General features: G+C 36.1%; 1 protein-coding gene across 5 annotated transcripts in view; it reads right to left on the minus strand.

The window, feature by feature from the left end:
• SBF2 (SET binding factor 2) overlaps positions 1 to 22,374 on the minus strand; it is a 243,214-nt gene that overhangs the window by 121,622 nt on the left and 99,218 nt on the right. For all 5 annotated transcript variants that reach the window (XM_074918678.1, XM_074918681.1, XM_074918679.1 and 2 more), the window contains exons 4-6: positions 8,197 to 8,310; positions 6,426 to 6,536; positions 4,021 to 4,126 (exon numbers count right to left, since the gene is read on the minus strand). In XM_074918678.1, the coding sequence (XP_074774779.1) occupies positions 4,021 to 4,126; positions 6,426 to 6,536; positions 8,197 to 8,310 (331 nt within the window). The remainder of the gene's footprint in view (positions 1 to 4,020; positions 4,127 to 6,425; positions 6,537 to 8,196; positions 8,311 to 22,374) is intronic.

The raw sequence follows: 22,374 nt of genomic DNA on the forward strand, positions 1-22,374 counted from the left end.
GAGAGTGAACAAGAATAGAAGGAAGGAAAACTCTTTTTGTCTTCGATCAAGTGTTTGGAAAGTTGGGAGAAACACTATTTTTTTCAGGAAAATAAATTTTTATAATTGTTCTGCTCATCTTAGCAGCGTGATATGTGCTACTAGTCCTTGAAACACGCAAAAATTACAAGTGCTGGTTAAACCTTAGGTTCTTGTTTTGCTGCTCAGGTCCCTAATAAAATAGTGCGTCTTAGGTTCTTTTGAAAATGACCACTGGGGAGATGGAGGTCTATGCCTTGGATAGAAATGACCAAATATGTATGGTAATGCTGCATGCCAGCAGAATGGAGAAAGCAAGCAGGGCTGGAGTTTGGACAAATGAAAAGAGCTTAAGGCAGAAACACAGGAATGTAGTTAACAGAAAGAGAAAATAAGTATAACCAAAATCTCCTTGGAGCCTGAAGAAGGCTACAGTGCTTTGAAGCTTTTATAAGTACCTACCATCTTACTAACAGACAATGAGTATTGAAAGTCTTCTAGATACCACAGATCATTTTTTAAAGTAACTTCATGATCACTGTTTTTCCAGTTAATCCTTCTTGATGAAATCATTTTTAGGTGTAGTGATCCAGCTACAGGCCTGGCTTTTGTCACATTATTCCCATATGTTAATTTTTATTAAATAAAAAAAGAATGTATGATTTAAATGTCAAACACTGCTGTTCCTTATTATCAAAGCCTCCAGGGATGTTTTTCTCAACTGTAGTTTAACGCCTAAGTAAAAATAAGGTCTATTTCCAGATATGTTGTGAACTTGCTAATACAGGGAGGGTCATCCGCTGACACAATATTATCCTGCCAAGCACAAAAAGCATGATGAGACTACTCTTGCACAATATTTCTCAAAATAAATGTTGAAATTACTTTTGTATCTATTCATAGTGGTAAATTCTGTCTTGCTGCCCATCTTCCTCAAAGAAAATCTATTTTTAAAAAGGTGATTTATACAGTTCACAAATATTTTTCTAGCTACTCTTCAAATTTCTATTAATAATTTATCCTGAATTGTGACTTGTACCAGAAGAGAAATAACTCAGTATGTCGTTACTGACAAACAGCCTAGTCAATATTTGTGACCTAAACACAAGCATTTGGTAACAGCTCTCATTGAAGTAAGTATCAAAGACCGCACTGGGCAACAGAAGTAGAATGTTTTTGCCCAGGTTAGTAGGAACAAATACGTATTAAGCTCCTGTTCAAAGGAACGGCAGAAATAGAGTAAGTGTGACTATATTGCAAAAAGCACAAAAAACTTCTGACAAGCTCAACTATGATCTCCAGAGGAAAGCATTAGGCCTTATCTTAGAAAAATAAACTTTTTCACAGGGATGAGCTAATAGGTTCTACCATATCCTTCTGGATTCACTGCCTTTAACTCTTCATAAGACTACATGAAAAGTGAGAAGAAATGAGAATTTATTCAAAACAATCTGTTCATATTTCCAGGTCCTCTTTTTATATCCAACGACCATTTCAAACACACATACGTAGCTGTATTAACAACTCTTTTTTGGTAATTCCAAACAGAAATTTAGCATTAACAAACCTTGCCCTTAAGAGGTAAAAGGAACTATGTGCTATTCTGTAAAGTGATTGACACTATGAAAATGTAAACATTTCTTGTGTCCTTAGAGATACAAGGTGATTCTGCCATTGTGCTGTATCACTAGATACTCAGACACAAAATCTTCAAAAGGGATTTCAGCTTAAACTGAGGCACATTAAACAAGAACAAAAAAATAAAATAAAAAGAAAATAAAAAGCAGTGGTTAGAAACAGGAGAGAGAAAAGTCAGTCTGTTTTACAAAGGGCTCAAAACAGCTGCTTAAAAAAACAAAAAAGAAAAAACTGATAAGGAATAGCCAACTTATTTGCCTCCTCCTTAACTAATTTCAGGCCCATTCCCAAGCAACCACTACTGTCCTCATCACACCAGAGAACAGGAGAGAGACAGGAAGAGGACCTACACAAGACCATTATTCTGACAGCCTTGTAAAAGAGAAAATTATGCCACGACAGAAAAGGAGGAGTACTGAGGCAAGTCTTTTTTCCCCCAAACTTGTATGATCTCTTTGGGGAAATGGCATGCAAGTATATAGCTTCTCGTTGGGAAGATTTGTCAAGTTTTATAATCGCATACTTTCTTCAGTCTCTCTCCTTCAGGCCAGCTGAAGTGTCACTAAACAGAATTGTGAACAATGAGCAAGTTTTTCTTCCGTATCTCCCTTGCTCTCCCTCCCCTTCTGCTGATTTTCATATCCTTCTGTTCACCATAACTGGAAAGGGCACCTGGTAACTGTGGGCTTACTGACTCCTACTTCTTAGAAGCCACCAAAACCCAAGAAAGACTGGATCGCCAAGCATTTACTGGAACTTGGGGAAACAAAACAAGGCAGAGAAGCAGCAAAACCATTGAAAACAGACTGTTTACAGCCAAAAGGCTAATGGAGAATGGGAAAAGAAAGATGAGATGGCAAACAAAGAGTAAAGCAGAGGTATAGATATTGAAAAGTGTATACAAGCTATTAACTATTAATTTCCAAATATGAAAGTAAAGGATCATTGATTACTAGCACAACAATCTTGGAGTCCTGGTTATAGTCCAAGAACTTTAGTCCTCTGTTATAATATCTTCAGGAAGTTACATGACATCCGTCCGTATATATTAACCCATTAATAAAATGTGGTTAATAATATTAACTTAAATCCTATGGGCGTGAAAGCAATTTGAAATTCTTACATCGAAGTTCTAGAATTCCGTTTTACTTGCTCTACAAACATGCTCTTACTAAGAATCCAAGAGGAAAAGATGGTCCTCAGTTTCCTCTACCATATTTATAGCCCCACTCTGTCTTTACAGAGTTTCCCCCTTATAAATCTGATGCATACAATGACTTTTAAAATTATTTGCCTTAGTTGTCTTCCTCAGACTGATCCTGTAACAAAACACAACGATCCAAATTTGCCACACAAAAGCTAAGTGTCACAAGAGATGGTAGCCAAGAGTCTTGCTTTCTCTGACATTTTCAGAACTGTGAATTTACAGCAACCTTTGCTACAGTTCCCAAAATAAAGTGCCTCAGCTTAGGTATCACGTACTGTACTAACAGAACAAACATACCATACCACATGGCATATCGTACTGTACTCATGGTACCTCACACCATAGTTTATATCTTCAGAAAAGTGGAAAAGTTGTTGGGCCTGTCCGTGTTTAAAACATTGCCTGCAATCTGATCAGAGTAATCTTAATGGATCTTGACATAATAAGACAAGTAAAACCTCAGGGACTGTAGTGAGGATAAGCAGCATCTACACCATGTTACCCACATTTTTAAATTTAAAAGGCTAATAACAAAATAATAATATTCCTTTTGCAATAATATTCTTTCTGGAAGGAGAAAATTAAATCTTACTAGCAGATGGCATTGAGCTCATCAGATCTGATACTGCTTCCTTTGACATAAGCTCTTACTCCTCCTCACTATGCTTTTTCCAGTTTGCATCCACTCTTATTGTGCATTTATGAGCAGAAGGGATGACAACACGTGTTCTGAGGCTATCTGATTACTTGAGAATAAACATGAAGTTCACAGGTTTGGAACTGCTAACCTTTTCAGTTACACTAGTTTTACTATTAACCTCTTTGGTTTGGAGTTTGCACAGTATCCAAGGGGTGAGCCATCTTTTTACATGAATGTTTTTGTATTTAAACAGAAGCCAGGTTCACTTCTGCTCACAGTGCACTTACAGACACTGGATAACACTGGAGATAACTTACCACAGGCAGGATGTACAAAGCCATTTTATAAATGTCCAGATAGTGGATAAAAGCACTCATAGTCACTCTTTCATTCAAAAGAAATTAACATTTACAGCGCAGCTTTCTTGGCACGTGATTTGAACTGAATGAGAACAGAAAATACCTCATTCTGTAATTTAAAAAAATAATTTTTTTTTTCAAAGCAGATCTAGACGTACCCAGTTGCTGAAAGAGAAGAGCCACACTGGTGCCTGTAACAGGAAGGCTATCATGTAGAGGAGTCTGTATCAGCTGTCGGTCTCCAGCTCCCAAAGAAAACAGTTTCTGTAGAAAGAATTTTTTTAACTGAGTATAAATTTAATTTATATAGAATAAACAAGCTGTTGTCATACAGATAAGTGATTTATCCTGCAAAAAATAGTTATTTTGTGTAGAGAAGATTAAAGTCAGTAAGAATAACTGAACTGACCAATAGAGATCTGAAATATAATTTGAGGACAATGATATGTCTCCCTGAAAGTACAGCATAATAGTGCCTTCCTTGCATCTCCACTGAATTAGTTAAATAGTTATGGCTTTGAAGGCATTCAATATTACATTTTTAATAATACATCAAAAAACCTTCCAGGAAAAAAGGAAAACCATTTAAAACCCGTTCAAATCAGAAAAATATCTCTTATTTTCTAACTGAAGTTCTTGCATATCTACTGTCTGCATGCACATTTTAAGTATGAAGATACTTGTGATATATGGGGATTGAAAAGGACACTTCTGCTACTCCTATGTTCCTGCTGTGCATATTAAAGTAGAATTAAAACTTCAGTTACCTTTCCAGTACAAAAACATACTTCCCTTGAGGGAGGCCAGAAATGGGGGCGAAGGGAATGCACTTGTGTATCACATCACAAAAAGCATTGTAACTGCAGAATAATCTTGCCTTCCTTTGACTAAATCCGCATGGCATTGAAGCAGTGGGTGATTTCAAGCAGTTACCTCTAACCACTAATTACCACAGGGTGGGAGGCGATTCTGTACTAGCAGCAAGTGTGGTACAACTCCACCCTGTATGGCAGCAAAGGTGCTGACTGTATGAAGGTACCAAGCTCTAGTTGCTGCACAGCAGATGTTTGAAACCAAAACACTCCACAGTAAAACCAAGCAAGTCCCTGAGCTGTAGCAGGTGTGCTCTTCCCCAGCACTTCAGCAGCAGACTGGGATGCAGGTCAGCAACTAATTTCACAGTCGATTATTTCAGCGGTGGACACATGAACAACCTGGGAGGTTCAAGGACTTCTGGAAATAAACATCAGAACAGTGTTCCCGCTCTAAGAGGTACAATTCAGATTTAGCCCTGAAGCATGAGGCTTAATAAAGAAAATAGAAAAATTTAATTTCTGATTAAAATGATAGTTTGACACTAGCAAATTTAACTTCAAAATGAAAGAACATTTTATCTGAAGAGAACACAGAAGGGAAAACAGCCAGACGAGCACAACTTCTCCTCCCTCCTCCATCAGAGGAAATGGCCACTGGGTAAAGCCATAGTTATGAATTGGAGGGGGGAAAAAAAAAATAAGGATAGATGAGAAGATACTGTCTAATTACATCCCTTCAAAACCCTGGAATGCAAAAACACAGAGATGTGCAGAGATGTGGTTGCCTGGAGAGCAATAAGGTAGATCCTGACTAAGCTGAGAGGACATTTTGCCACTTACAGCACTATGAAATTCCAAAGCAGCCAGGGTTATGGGAAAAACAGAAAAGAATTAGGGATTCGTAGGAATTCAAGAAGGTTGATAATCCATACGCTGGATAGGAACCGTGAGAAAATATGTGTGAAACTGACTTTAAAATATTGCCAATTGCATACTTAGTTTCTGGGTAGGCTTCATGATACGGACTACAGTTTCCCAGTAGTGTCACAGCATAAAGTGAAGACCAAGCAAGTAAGATCTAACTGGCTTGTCAGAAACCCACAAATGTATACAAATAGTTTATTTAAAGTAGATCATCAAACAAACCTGACTTTCTGCTCACAGAAAGTGTAGGTAGAAAGCAGAAAGAAGAATATTTGCTGGAAAACTTTTTTATTTTTGAATGTATGAGCTACCTGGAATATTTAATAACATATGAGAAAACCTTGTTCAAGTTAATTTTTTAGCGCTTTTTTGTTTGTTTGTTTGTTTTATGAAAATAGAAATTCAGAAGAGTTACCAAAGAAAAGTCCAGTGGAACCCTGAACTGCATCAAGAAAAGAGATGGGTAAATCAACTGAAGAGAAGGACATGTTAAAAAAGGGCAAAGAAAAAAAGCCTTTTTAAAAAAATCTGTAGCAAGCAGAAATATTCCTTAACATACATTATTATTAAAAACTAAACTGCTTGATTTGTTACTGTGCCTTGTTAAAAGCCAACTCAGTGACAAAATTAACCCTTTGACCTTATCCTGGAATGGAATTTGTGCTGTCTTTAGAAGACAGGCAACAGGGAAAGCACTCACAGGCCATAGGGAAAGCACTCAGCTGAACTATGATCTTTTTTTCTTCAAAAATATTTCAAGAATTTATTTTTTGTTTTCTTCATAAATTAAATTAACTAGAAAAATACCCTTTTTTTCCATTTACCTGAGACCCTCCAGAAGCAGGGACAAGGCATGAACACAGATTTGCAATGAGAGTCTCCAGTGACACATTCAGGCTGTCCACATACACAGTATAGATCAGGCCAAGGCAAGCCTAGAAAGGTAGACAAAATATGTTAGACTGCTATACAGAGAAAGCAGATGTCAAATTACTTAAAGACCTATGTATATAATATTTTAAAAGTAAGTGTCTTAATAGCTATTAATGAAGTACTTTCCAACTGAAGACAAAGTGCCACAAAAGGCAATCATTAATTTTAAAAAATTAGCTTGGCTATCTAGAAGCCAAGTATATGCTGGCAGGTGTAGATATATGCTTTTTAAAAAAGAAATTCAACGTTTAATATTTGTGCACTGTTCATTATACAAAAAGTGCTTTACTACAAGTTACATTTAAAAATTATAAAATCAACACAGCTTCATCTGTGCTTTGAATTCCATGGACCTAAACCTGATTGGTTACCAGAGTAGAACACTGATGAATCAATGAGCTTCTGAGAGTCATTTTAAGACTAGCATAAATGATAAACAATTTGATATGTTAATTAACCTATATTCTTTATTTAGTAAAATAAATACCAATGTATTTTAAAACGTACAGCACACTAACACTTCGGCATTTTCTTTTTTCTTTTTTTTTTTGAGTCAGTTTTGATTGAGAAATCTCAGGTATAGATTTATCATTTTTACTAGTAATTTAATGTAAGATGATTCAATATTATGTTCTAAGAAGCCTTTGGGAAAAAAAAAATAAATAACTTTGTTTCATAGCACCCTTCTGATGCCTTTTAGCTGCTGTAACTCTGATAAAGCAGCAAATACTTTAGGAATTCTCTTATTCGAAATAATTCCAACAGTGACTCTTCATATAACACATAGTTAAGCTGTGAAACTCCTTGCCGTGGGTTGTTGTAAAATCTGAGCATTAAGAAACTGAACAAATTGTATGAAAAAACCCCACACAACAGACACCTCTGGTTCAGGATCTCATTTATCTATAATTCTCACTGAATTAGGAAAGTGTTTTGTGGCATTAATTCTACAGGCTGCCTTATTCTTAAAGACTTTGCACTGCATTTGGTATGGGCCACTATCAGAGACAAAATACTGGTCTACATGGACTTTTAATGTCACTCAGTACAGTCATTCTTAACGTCTAATGACAGCTTAACTGTTGAATGATTTCCTCCTTTGATCTGTAAACCGAACTATATTTGTTTCTGTTAATATGTATTAGCTTAACAAAAATTTAAGCTTTTCATTTATCTCATATCAGTCATATTTCATCAGCTGAAAGTAATCCAAGATCCTAAATCTCTGTCATGCATCTTAATTTGATCTGGAAGAGTCTCTGACATTTTGCCTTATATATGGAGGAAAACTTTGATTTGGTATTAGTTTACCATTATATATTTAATCAAATATTGTTAATGTCTTGTTTTTACCTGAGCAAATCTGGTTTTGTCCAAATAATTCCTTTCATTGTACAGTAATTTGAGCCCAGAAAAATCTCTATTTCATCTTCTGTGTAGATTTAAAACTGATTGGAGGGTAAAAAAGCACTGCTTTAACCTACAGGGACTATTTACTGTCATAGACATTGGATTTTATCAGCTCGATCTAAGCCTACTTTGGCTTTTAAATTCCCAAATCAATCCCGAGATGTTTTAAATCAAAAGTAGTGTCACTGCTACTTATTAAAAACAGCTTCGTCTGCTGACATATATTATAAATGACGATTGCAAGTCCTTTACCCTGAAAATTTCTGGATAATCTAGTCTGGACACCAACACCAGACTTTTAGGAGCAAATACTTCTGCAGGCGGAATTAAACCAGACTCCTCTTCACCTTCAATTTCTTTTGTTCCCTTGAAAACAAAAACACTTCAGTTAATAAGCAGAAATAAACCTCAAACTAAAATGTTAGCTTTCTTAGAAAAAGTTAACATTTACAAAAGGAAATGAATGCATTATTTGAAACTGGTAACAAAGTCAACTAAAAGGAGCACATTCCAGTGGTTGCCTGAACTTCCTGAAAGCTTCTAGATGTAGTTCAACTTGTTAAAACTCACCTGGGAAGTCATGCACGAACGTACCTAAAATGAAGTTCTCGGAGACAGCAGTTTAGCAGGACAACGTTTCACAGTAAATGTTTCCTGTTCCACATTTTAGATAGTGGATTATCGAATGGGATCCTTTCAACATCAGGGTGTTAGCTGATTTATAATCAATCATAGTCCAAATACAGAAATATTTCACAAAAGAATGTTTGGTCGCCCTACTCATATTCATATAATTCCATTTTTTAGAGAATTTCTACTAATGTTACAGCTAAAATAATCTATAAAGTCATCTCCAGCCTGACCCAGTGAATTTGGAATCTAAGGAATTTCTTTACAAGAAAACTAGTTCAGATTTCTCAAAAAATCCCTCAACCTTGTGAAACACTAAGTTTCTGGTTTTAAAAAAAACAAAAAAAAAAGGTACGATGCAGATAAACCTGCAGTTGTTAACGATATTGTGCAAGTTGCTATAACCTCCTTGCCAGCACTTACTATTCAATGACAAATATTTTATTATTATTCATGAACAAAACTCAAAGATGTCACTAAATATTTTCATTTCTAAAATTCCACACATTCTTGACAAATTCATTAACTGAGTAAGCTTTCAAATGACAGAAAGTCTGTACTTTCCAATTTTTGCAAGTAATTTTCTCCACCCACACGCCACCCACCACATTTCTGTTTCATTTATTCCTCTGATGGAGCACTCTTCTAAGCAAAAATCACTATATTATCTTAATTAGGAAGAGGAGAAAAATTACTTCCATTTCTGCAAGACATGAAATATCTACCTTCTGTCACTTTACTAGTCATCGTTTCAGTTTATTAAAAAAAGAAATCAAACATCACTTTTCTAATGGAAGAAACCTGATAGAAGTGCTCTTCAACGGCAGGAATGCTGTGAGCTCGTGAGCTTTATTTCACAACCTCAATTCTGAACGTATGGACGTATCCAAACAAAAGCAGTTAAAACGACGACAGTAGACGTACTTAAAAAGCTGACTTAATAAATGCTTTTAATTATGAAAATGTTTATTTATAATAAGCTTCACGTGGGAATTTTACTGACAGGGATGCATGACCAAAAAAGTTTGGAGACCAACTGCCCTACAGAGTAATTGTTCTTCCAGCTGGAAACTAAAGAGTTTCCTTCAAAAGCACTCATTTTAACTAACCTAAATGACTTTCCACTGAAACAAAATACATATTAACAGTCCTATCCTGTCCAGCCTTGTCTGCACAGTCCTGCGCTCCCTGGACAGGGCCAAATGGTGGCAGCTGAAGACATTCACTATCAGGCAGCAGACATCATCTGTGAACCACTTAATCATTTTTGCCTGCACAAGACGACCCGTGTTTCATTATTTAGATGCTCTGCTCAGTTCTACCACCAAATTGAAAGGGTCACTCTAAAAAGGTGCAATAGCTGGGTGTCAGCTAGAAGCTGCACTGAAGCTGTCAGGCAGTAAAGAGCTACCTCCCAACCTGACCTGCAGGTGAAGGTATCTACAGGAGAGCCTCTGCCCCTTGTCCTCCCACCCAGGAAGTCAGAGTTGGCCTTTCAGGCCATGTCCTGAACACCGACAGGTCTGTTTGTCTCAACCCCCCGCAACTTCGGTGTCAACCTATGCCAACGCACTGCTCACACCCCCCCTACAGAATAAGATACACAGACATGTGTGTGCACACGCACCTTGGCGCTCGATTGTAATTATTCTATAAACAAAAAAGGGCATGTAATTTCTTATATGTATACCAGAGGAGACACAAATGCTATGAAATATATTGGTGCTTTTTTATACACAAACTAAATGAGATTCTGGGGTTCCTGTAAAACTGCCACTCCGATTCTGATTCTTCAGGACACAAAATTAGGTGGTATTCACATAGGCTATACTACGCCTTCCTTGTCTAAACAAGGCATCAAAGAAAAATAAGAACAAATATACAAGCACTGCTATATTGCGTCTTGGGACCAATGCCCCCCCCCCGAACACAGGGCAAGCTTAGCGTGTAAAAAAATTAAAAATGTAATCAACAAAAGTTTATTGCGTCAACTGTTCTAAAGAGCAATTATGAATTCTAGGCATAAAAGCAACAGACTTTGGCTAGCTGACAAATTATGGACCCTGACAACATTAGGAAAAATTAAATTAAAACATATTCCACATTTCTAAAGGCAAGGGAACATGGAAGCTTCTCTATATTCACATGGTACCAAGATAATGAAAACTCAGGGTGCCCAGACAGGGAGGAGGTTTCTATAAAAAGCCATTTGCATAAAATCCACTCAACTTCAGATCAAGTCTTGAATTAATTCATAGGTAGATTTCATCTAAAACTTTAAGGGCACAATAGCAAAACAATATTGAACTGATAAATCATTTACACTATAAATACACTCTATCTTACTTCATAGAAGATTTACAGAAAAACATAATGTGACTACCCGTATTCCTCCCACAGCTAAACGTTCTGACAGGCACGCAGGCACATTATTAGGAGTCAGTAGACTAAGTAGATAATCATTTCAAACACATGACTTTTAACCTACTTTTCAAGGGAAGTATTAACAGCATAAGCATTCTGTAGCAATACTAAATACAAAGTGGTGAAACCACAAACTTAATTCTATCTATGCTTTTACTTGGATACACTTCATTTTTCTTTATCCCCTACAGAAAAAATATTCTCTAATCAAAACTAACAAAATAAAAGGGTTAGTTGTGGGGTTTTTTTCTCAATATATTTTTATTTTATAAATATAGCATTCAATTTACAACTAAAGAAAAAATAACTGGATGTTAAGAAAATCTAAGGATACATAAACTGAAAGTTGAATTTAAAGTGGTTAAATAAGAAGATAATACTGCTATTTAATTTTCTTTTTTTAAATCTAGTTGACATTATAGTTTTTTCCTTTTGCACTGATATTGGCTGGAAGAGGCTGATAATGGTATCTGGTAATGCTGCTATTGAACTTCCCTGATCTCTCATCTAGATTGTTAGCTAGCCCTTCATTCTATGGTAAAACAGATTAAGATTTTTCTTAATTTCAATTAAATATTGAAAGAGATTCTTTAATTCCCTCTTTTTATTTCTATGTATAGGCAGACTTTGAAAACAGCCAAGATTAGAAAAATGTATGACTGGAAAGCAAAACATTATTCCAGCTCCTTAAAGATCCATTTAATTTAAAAGGTGACAGACATTTAAAATCTAATTCAGAAATATCTGTGCCTTTAGATTGGAAATAAATGAAAATTCTTCTTAACATCACATTGATGAAGTTTTGAAAAAGACTTCAGTAGGCTAAGAAATAGGTACCAGAGACTGCTCTAATGACAGGAACTGTATGATGAGCTGTGATCATACATGACTTCACCATGCTTAAAATATTTGGTCCCTGTGATTGTGTTTGACTGAAGCCCATCAGGGTTCTGTTCCTCGCCTGCCAAACCCAGAATCCTCTTTTCTTCTGCACCTTGACCTGGTTTCTAAAATTATAAGGAGAATATAGTGCAGAGATCTGTAAACTATGGCTGATTCAAGTCCATAGAGTAGTTTTTCCACAAAATCTACCAGATAATACTATTATGTTGTTCATTACAAAACTTCTTTTTCACAAAATAATACGGGTAACGAAAACTCTCTTTGCAGGAATCTTCACTGCGAGGGTTCCTTGTTCACATGTAAATGATTGTTGACAGTTAGAGCATCTGAAAAATGGAAGGTATATAGGAGTCTTTCTGTTTATTAAAGACTGCCTTTTTCCTTCTAGCTGCTAATGTATCTTTTGGAGTAACAGCATTGCTAAACTGTTAAATTTAGATATTTCTTAAACAAATTTCAAACCATCATATTCCAAACTATCACAAAACCACTGATACAACACCACAGTAATGACTGTTGGCAATTATGTCCCACAAGATCAAAAAAAGCATAGGAAAAAATCAAGATAATTTAAAAACTAGATATAGGATTGCATACTTAAAATTTTAAGATACAACTAAACAAGCATTTATCTATTGTGTAAGTAGAACATGGCTGAATAAGTATCATAAGTTTAAACTGAAAAATTCGTATCTGGTTTTACAGCAGGATGTTCGATTTGTTTACTTGTCTTTAATAAGCAAACTCAGAAAATGGTGAAACTTCTTTTGAAGAACATGTGCTACAATTTCATTTTGCTCAACTTGTTTGCTATAGCTGTAAAGTGGCCTCTTAAGAGACTGGCAAAAAAGAACGTGTGTTCTGGACTTTTAAAAAAGGCTGATATATTATCAAACTCAATTTTTTTTCATGTATTTCATACACCCATATCTACAATAGAAATATATACATATATGCAACTCCTGACATAACATAGTAATGAGTTTCATAGGTTCCTACATAAATAAGAATATAGCACTCAAGAAAACTTGAGTGCATATACTTCAACCGTTTGCCTTTCTTCTTATCCCATGAGAAGTTTCCATTTAACATATCTGTGACCTGAAGTCATGGGTAAACTGAAATAGACAATAACCAAATAACTGAACTAACAGAACCGCTTGTTTAGGAACATGGTCAATAAAAGGAGCTGAATTAACAAATGCATTTGGGCAAGCATTTGGAAAAAATCTCACTCAATAATTAATGTTCACATGACCAAATTTAAAAAAAAAAAAAAAATCAACATTAATCCCAACTGATAAGCAACAGTTTAGAAAAATTAACTGTGATCAGCACTGCTCATTATTACTCTGCTATTTATTTGTTTGTTTTCTGAGAACTATTTGTTCCTCAGTTTAGCCAAGGGATATATATGGCATTAGGCCCAAGCTAGACAAACTGACTAATTATTTCAAGCATTTTTTAAATGAGGAAGGTAACAGACAACGGGAGTAACCTGCCAACAGATCAGGCACGATGTCCCAGATCCAATGTCTAGAAAAAGTTTTAATACATTTTTTCACAGATACAGTTAAAATCAAATACTTGTGGGTTTTATACACATATTGCTAAATAAGGTATTGCTTTCCTTTAAATTGGTCTCCTTTTGCTTTAAAAACCTCTCTACATGTATAAAAAAAGTGTAAGAACAACTGAGGATGGTTTGCAGCTTTTTACCAAGTATACTGCAAGGAGGTAAAGAGTTTGAAAGCTTGGTATTAGAAGAAAAATTCCAGTGTTAAACAAAAAATAATTTTAATAATAAAATATGGCATATTTTCCTCAAATAAATTGCTATCAATTAAAGCAAAACATTTCTTAAAACTGAAATGTACATTAAATATTTTCTTCATATGCTATACAGAGGGTACTGTGGCAAAACGATTTACACATTCTAATGGAGTAAGTGACGAGCAGTCACGTAGCTCTCCCACTTCAATACCCATGCCAGTCTAGGGAGTTGTTAAAGGGAATGAAATGAAGACTGCAAATCTATGAAAGCATACAGTACAGAGCACACAGGCTTGGCTTAACAACATCGGATTGATACCATTTCAAATCTTCATCACAGTCTCCTGCTTCTTCAGAATGTGCTACACACCCCACTGGGCAAAACTTAAGCAGGTACCGAGGTGAATATGAAGTAGTCCTTTGACATTTTCTGCCCAATTCATTTTGTTTGCTTTAGATCACAAATATATATTCAGGGTTGAAAATTACGAGTTTCAGATGACATCTTGTAAAGCCAAGAACAGCCTAAGTGTTTAGTTTCCATGCTTAGCATCAGAGTGTACAAAAAAAATTTTATTGGAGCTATTTTGTGTGCTGCCTTGCCAAAACAGAAGTAGTAACACTGCACGAAATATGACAAAGGCTCAACCAATTGACCTGACAGCAAAACTGTTAGGAAGTCCTTTACATCGGGTCCTATTCTTATTGTTTAGTTTTATTCTTTATCTACTTTTTACTACTGACACCAATAATCTCACGTACAAACTGGGCACCTGAAAAATCGGACCAAACCACCAAATCCAAAGTAAACTGGTGTTCACAGTTAGTCTTAAGGCAGAACAACAAAAGCAACCACCACCATAACGGAAACTGAAATATGTTCAAAACAAACAAATGGTGGTAGCTCTTCAACTAATGGTTACTTAACTTATAAAACTCTTCTGGCACATAGTGTTAGTGACAAAAATGCATACAGGGTCACAAGAAGACTGGACAACTGATGAAATTCCCAGAGGTTACTAAGCATGCAGCAGGCATATTCGGCTCAGTTGGTCCTTGGACTGTAGAGGCCGAGCAGGGATCACTCATGGAGACATTATGCTGTGTTCCTCTGCTGCTCCCTAGACATTCACTCCTAATCAGCCACAGAGACAAAATACTATGCAAGATGTCTTTTCTTTCTGACACAAAATGGTAACTCTTACGGTGTTCCAAGCATTTGATGCAATGTATCTGAATGCATCCTAACGATATAGCTTCACAATACTCTTTAGATTATAAAACAGTATAACTTTTACAGTACATTATTACATTCAGTGTTCACTGGTAGGTAACAGTTTTGATAACACACTCATTCTCTCTTGATACCTAAATCACACACACAAGAAGTACTAATGAAGGGTTAAGCCTAAGGCAGTCAGTTCCATTAAGTGATTACAGACTTATTTTTGAGTCCCTTCTTTCTTTTCTCTCTGACAGAACAAACTTTAAGGACACACACACCACCCCCACCCCCCATTTCTACAAATCCAAACCATAAACTGACTTAAATTCATTCATGGTTTCAGACTTGGCCTCAGATGTGTGGAATAGAGAAAATAATTACAGCATCCACATAACAAGCAAATAGCTCTTTGTAGCTATGAATTAATTTCATTTTCTCTGGATTTATGTCTAAGGTAAAAAAACCTGTGGTGATGTCTGATAAGGGTTGATCTCACACTCCAAGTTTTCCCTCATGTGGCAGACTACAAAACGTATCTTTCTGCTTCCCACCCACCCACTTCCACAACAGCTACCACAAGTATAAGCTCTCATACCATCAGTTACATTTGTCTGACACTGACAATGCTGCATGTGGAAAATCAGCATGTAAACAGACATTTTTGTCTAAGCCTCAATTTCAGCTTAAGAAATTGTGTTAAAGCTTTTAGTAGAAAAAGGTGACTGATTTTGTGCTACTTCAGTGAAAAACTGCAACTCATTTACAGGCAACAGATGTGGCAGCCAAGAAAAATTACAGCAGCCAACTTTACTTACAACCTTATTTTTTTCTGTTTAGCAGAAATATTCATTGCTCTGATCTAGCCATCAAACTTTAGCATTTCCTCTTAAACATTTTATGAGTGTCATTTTGCCACACAATCATATTATTTTAGGATGTCGGCTCTGCTTCTAAATATTGACATTTCACTTAAAAATAACAATCTAGACAAAATCTACATTAGGAAATTAAGTAAATTTTTAAAGATGAAAATGACCTACTAATAGAGTCCAAAAAAATTCTCCCTACTACTGAATGTAGCTGATGTTAAGGGACTTGCATGTCTTGAGAACACATTAGTATTTGCTCCATAAACATGCAGCTGACTTACAGCACACATGAACCATAACCTTCCTTCCTCTCCTGTCTCTTTACCCCCCTCTTCAGATCTTGGACATGTGCACCCTAATATTTGAAAATGTGTGCCCGAATCTGCCATTATCAAATCTCCAACACTGAAGGCTCCTAGATAAAGCAACTCTGAACTGTGATCCAACTCTCCAAGACTATCAGCTGCCTGTCCAGTGTTGGCTCTGACTGCCCCAGTTGGACCACTATGTCCTCCTGCATCTCTGAAGCACCTCTGTGAATTGCCTTTATCAGAGGCTGCACTCATCTTCAGACAGGAGGACACTCCAGGCATGCTGACAGTGCACCTCCCCTCCGGGGGCACATGCTGCTCCAGTCAGAGCACTTAGTTCTGATTAACACTGAGCAGAGTAAAACTAGGTTTATCTTCATGTCAAAGTGAGAAAAATCAATTTAAACTGAGGTACTAATAGAAAAGTCTGTATTAGATGTAGCTTTACTGGAAGCTGGCAGGCATTATTTGAAACTCAAAGAAAATCAAATGTGAACAGAAAGTGAAATTAAAATTGTGCTTTTATGAATTCATCCAGTCCTAGGGAGCGAATGAACATCTCATTACAAAACTTCCACTCTAGCACTTCATTATACTTGTCAAAACCAGTTTGCCCTATGCAAAATTTTGCACTGAAATTGTGCCAAGTTCAGCAAGCCCGTTGTTTTTTTACTAACTGCCCAGCAAAGAAGATTTAGAGACCATGCATGATTTCCTATTTTAAGAAAAGTTATTTGAAGTTTGCTTTAGTAATCTCATGCCAATTACTCATTTGGGACAGATCCCTTTCTCTCCATGTGATTTAGTCTCTGCTGGTTTTATTTGCAGCCAAATACACTCTTAGCTGGTTTATTAACAATCAAAGGCCAAAAAACATTCAGCATCAATTCATTTTATTTACTTTTCAGATTATACAAACGCATGTATCCAATAAATTCTAACACATGCACAAAAGTTAAAATAAACTTAGCTGACTGTCTCCAGAAGACAAATCTACACCCTGCCTACTATCTGCTGTACTGAACTAAAACCACAGGTGCACAGATGTACTTCATGGCTTGTCTATGCACACAGAATCGTACCACTGCAGCTAAACATGGGATAATTATATCAGCATGAGAACCATTATCTTGATTTAATAATTTCAAAACAGAATAATAAACTGTAGTAATGCACTGTAGGTATTCTACCAACTAAAAAAAGAAAAGGACCAACGAGAAAATTATGAAAAAATTGCAAACTTATCAAATAGAGTAACCTCAAGTCTCTGTAAGTGGTCAGCTCAGTCACTCCCTAAATACTACTGAAGCGTCAGAGTACTTGTATGTGACAATGAGTTTGCACTGCACCTTCCAATATTACACAAAATTTACACCACAAGCATCTATTAAATGTTTACTGTTTAGTGCACCTCACTTTGAGATTTCCAGGGGGTGCTTATATGCATTATCATCTAAACACACTGAAAGAACTTTGGAACAACAGTAACCTCGTACCACGCTTTCCACCTTTTGGTCCAGCTTATGCAGCCGCAGGCCAAAGTGCATTTCTGGAGCAGACCATCAGGCTGTACACACCCCGGAGGATCTGGGTGGTCCAGGGTAATGCTACTGCAGTTGCCCGATAAACGCTGAAATGTCACAGGGTAACAATCAATAGCACTGTGTAACTGCTTTCAACATGCTAACCTGAGCGCTGAGGAATGTTAAACAACTACAGTAACAAGTCTTTAGCAAGAACTATGCATATGTAAATAGTAATTTCAGAGCTTAGGGTTTACTAAATCTTTCTGAATTTTCCCAAAGGCAGCAAACTTGATCCATGGATTTCACTCTTTCAAATTTTACACACCTAATCAAAGGTGAAAACACAGCAGAGACCTAATAAACATAAGCAGGAAAGATGGCAAAAACGAAATTAGCTTATGAAAGCTGGTAATTCACACCCTACTTTAACTGCGTCATAATGGTTTTTACATAATATAGAACAGTATATGTGGAAGTACATCAAGGTAAAATTTTACATACACAGGTTTTTGTTTTGTTTCATTAAAATACAGTCAATTAATTAATTCCTTTAAACTGCATACAGGGGAACGCATTGAAAAGACTTTCAATGAATTGCTGAATTAGTATTATCACTGCTTGAAAGTCAGATAAATTAACCCGACCTCTACTGACAAAGTCTCTGCTTAAAAGACAGTATCCTCCTAACCTGTGAGCTGAGACCTGGGGACACCGTGTAAACACAGCACAGGAGTAAAGAGGGAAAGAACACCTTTTACCCAAAACAAGTTTTTGCATCCCACAAGAGCATGAGTTGAAGCTGGGGATGTGTGTCCAAGTGCATGAGCCAGGGGATAAACTGACCAGGAGAATTTACTGCCAGAGTTATTAGGAAGATGGAAATATGCTTTCCACTCTACAACTGTTCTCACCTTAAATTCTGGTCTAGAGAGGACCTTAAATGTATAAAAAGAGACTAAAAATACAAGTCCATTCCTCATCATACAGAATATTAGTTTCAACTTTCTCTTCACACAGGTGCAGAAGGGAAATAAAGCACTACTTAAATCTCTGTATGCTATCAATATGATCCATTTTCCAGGAGATCTAGAAAGATGATGATGTACTATATTAAACATTATTTTAAAATGGAGAGGTTTTTTTCCAAAATACATTTCAGGACGTTGACTGTAAGAGGTCACTTTCAGAAAAAATTTAACACTTGGGATATTAAACTCCATCTTAGGAATAACATGCAAATATAATATCCACAGGGGGATCAGATATAACACTCCAAAAAGGGTACAACTGAGTGTTCTCATTCTCTGCTAAAACCTCAGTGTCAGTGACTCATCAGGTGGCATATGCTTTAACACGCCAGGATCACCAACTCTCCCGTCCAAGCATAAAAATTAAAACTTTATGAAGCACAAAGTCATTTTGTTGGCAGTTTTTCTCTTGACTCAGGAAATATCTGTGAATCTGCCATTTTATGGTTTGGGATTTTTACAATTTCTTTTTCCTCTTTTTGTAGGGGGGCAGAGAGGAGAATGAGAATGTCAGGAAATGGAAGACTTGTGAATTATTACTTATGTGAACTTTCCGGAGTCAAATATTTAATCTTACTAACTTTGTGATCAGAACTTTTTAACATACATATGCTTAAGATAACACACAAGAATTATACAAACTTGTAGTAAGATTGTTATAAACAAATGCTTGGGGTTTTGTGCTGATGTCATTGAGCAGATTTTCTGTAGTGCAAGAAATGCACAGGCTCAGTTACTGTCATAAATCATTTTCTAATTTGTTGATGGTGGTGTTGGGGAGAGAGGATAAATCTCTTTCCAAGTGCAAAGCAACGTATGATTTGACCATTAAGTTCCCAAATGATGTGAGTCAACATTTTTAAAAAAAGAGATTCTATCTATGGTGCTCTTCCACGCATTGTTAGTATAAATCTTAACTGTGCAACTGGTAAGAAGCACAGCTGAGGTCAGTAGCAGTATCTGCTGAGTCAAAAGAATTAAATCAAGTCTTCCTGTGCTAAGTGGTAACATCCAGAAATTTCTCTTAGAAGAACCTCATTTTAGCAAACGCTTTATCCACCACACAGAACTATACATACATATGTGTGTGCATATATATGCATTTTTTTTACGGCTAATAAAGTTACACACAGAGAGTAACTGAGTTTTATGGATGAGTTTCATAGATGCAAGTTATGATTTTTTTCTGAATACTCTTTGGCTGCTCAACAGTTTCAGGCCTCAGTCACCAGCAAAATAAGCTACACTAGACTATTTTTTTTAGATGATAGACAACGTTTTCTTCAAATCAATCAGATTTTAAGCAGGTTTCAAATCAATGAGATTTGAAGTCCACAGCAACAACCAAAATACAGTAATGAGGAAAAAAACAACCAAACAAAAAACCACTTCAAGGCACTGTGAGAGAAAATAGGGATGTTTTGACTTATTCTCTTCCTTCTAATTCCTGTAGATACATGCAAGTCAATATGGCATCCAGCTCTACTTGCAAGAGTATCTAGATGGCACCTTAAGCCACACAGAAACATGGATCAAACCAAGCATATGCTGGAGACATTAAAAAGCTGGAAGGAGAAACTGGTGCAGTATCTCAGATTTCTTCACACTTTCTATTGGTAGGAACTTGAAGTGAGACAAAAATCTTGCACACAGAACTGCTCTGAAACATGCTAAGGAAGTCTTTAAATGACATCAGCTTTACCATTGTTAATTCATTATTAGATTGCCTCTAGTCACGTTCCAAACTTCAGACTCCTGTTAAGGTCAAACTTCCAAACGCTTAATTCTAATCTCGGAAGAGGAACATACCCTTTTGTAGCTTTAACAAATGTTACTGGGACAATTAAGTGAGACTAGCATCATAGCACAGAACAACTGATGATGGATTACATGGCAAAGCTGTATCACCTGCATTCATAGCACCAAGCGAGTTCTATTCCCATATTTAATGGAATGCGTTTACCTTCCTCATGAGTACAGATATGGAGACAAAGTGTAGCATCAATTTTTTTGATACACCATCACAACTCTAGAAGAGCCAATCACCGATCAAACTGATCAGCATCCGTGCATATAATAAATTCTGGCTCGTTTCAGAACAACAGTACTGCAACAATGCAAAGGATGATTCGTAGATATCAAAAAATAAAAACAGTGTTTTATTTTCTATCCAGGGGTAGGAAGTTGAAAATAGGCCATCAGCTGATTACTAGAGCGTGTACTTTTCTCTGGAAAACTTGTTATGACATGCAACTGCCAACAGATTAAACTGAATCCAGGGCTTTCTGAGACACCAGGGTGAATTCTTTTTTCCTGAAGACTATATAGCTTTTACAGTTGCTATGTTAGTCTTGCACCTTATCATGAGTACCATCTAGATCTATCATGTGAATACAATTTCCTTACTTTTCAGATAGCATTTATTCACAACTTATCTCAGAACAACAGCTGAAGCAGGAATGAAGGGAACCAGAATAACCTAAGTAGCCTTCTCAGATCCATCTTGATTAATTGTGTCAAAAAGATTCTTCCATTATTACACAGAAGGCTCAAAAAAGTTTCATCAGTTCTCTTCAAGCACTTACAAGCTCAGAAATCAGTTTGTTTTCACTTTGCAGTTTAATTAACCAAAGAAACTTCGAAGTGCCTGATTCCAGGTTTTTGTGAAGACTATTCTGCCAAGTGAAACATCTAATCTGCTCTAGCTGAATTCCGACCAATCTCATGTATCAGCAAGGTTTACCTGCTGGGAAAGAAGTAACTCTTCTTTTTTGGAAATTCAGTCTTAGTTTTGTCTCAGTGAGTTCTACCATTCAGTAAGAAAAAAACCCCAACCCAACCCTGATCTGTATTTAACTGTGAAAAGTACTGTCCAGATTTCAAGTCCTGGACAGTATGCTTCATGGACTGTTTGTTAAATGAGGCATGCATCTGAATGGTTAAATCAATATTACTTTCATAGCCCAGTGCTTCATAAGCTTATGTTTCATTACAGATCGTACATGTGCTGAATTCTTGTCTAATGACCATGTAACAGGGCACGTTCAATTATTCTCTTTGGGTTTTAGAAAGAAACAGGAAGTTTGGCTATAAACAATGCAGTCATAGAATAAATTTCACCACAGCAAGTTCATCTGAAAAATATGCATTCTTTACAACACAGCCAGGAATGGCATTATGAGAACCAACATCCTGCTGCACTCGGGTTTTTTTTTTTTAAATTTTGTTTTTTTGTATTAATACTTAGGCAATATAAGAAAAAAGCCTTTTAGTTAATACTGGATGTTTTGCAATGAGCATTACTTGAAAAGATGTGGATAGTGAATCAAAAGCAGCTGCTAGAAACCACAGGATAAATAACAAGTTTGCTAAATTTAGTATATGTTATGAAATACATCGAGTGGAGGAAGAGTCAGCCATTGTAGGGTTTTATCAGCTGGGAAAGAATCACTATAGAGTCAGTCTTTACTTACAAAATAAAGATGGCAGACATTAAATAATGACAAAGGTTTTAATAGGAGGAGGTCTGCTGATCTACACTAAAATTTAAGACTAAAATACATCTAATTATTTCTGCTTTTAACTTATTTTAATAATCTCTAAAAATATTCACCTAAACTGTAGCGTTAATGAAAAAAGAACAACTATTATTCTCTGGCTTCCAACTGTGCCTAGAAAAAGCACAATATTATCATTACTACACTGTATCTTTTAGTTATTCTACTTAAATAGAATTACCCT

The sequence above is a fragment of the Athene noctua genome, chromosome 14 (assembly GCF_965140245.1).
Source record: "Athene noctua chromosome 14, bAthNoc1.hap1.1, whole genome shotgun sequence".
NCBI classification, from domain to species: Eukaryota; Metazoa; Chordata; class Aves; order Strigiformes; family Strigidae; genus Athene; species Athene noctua.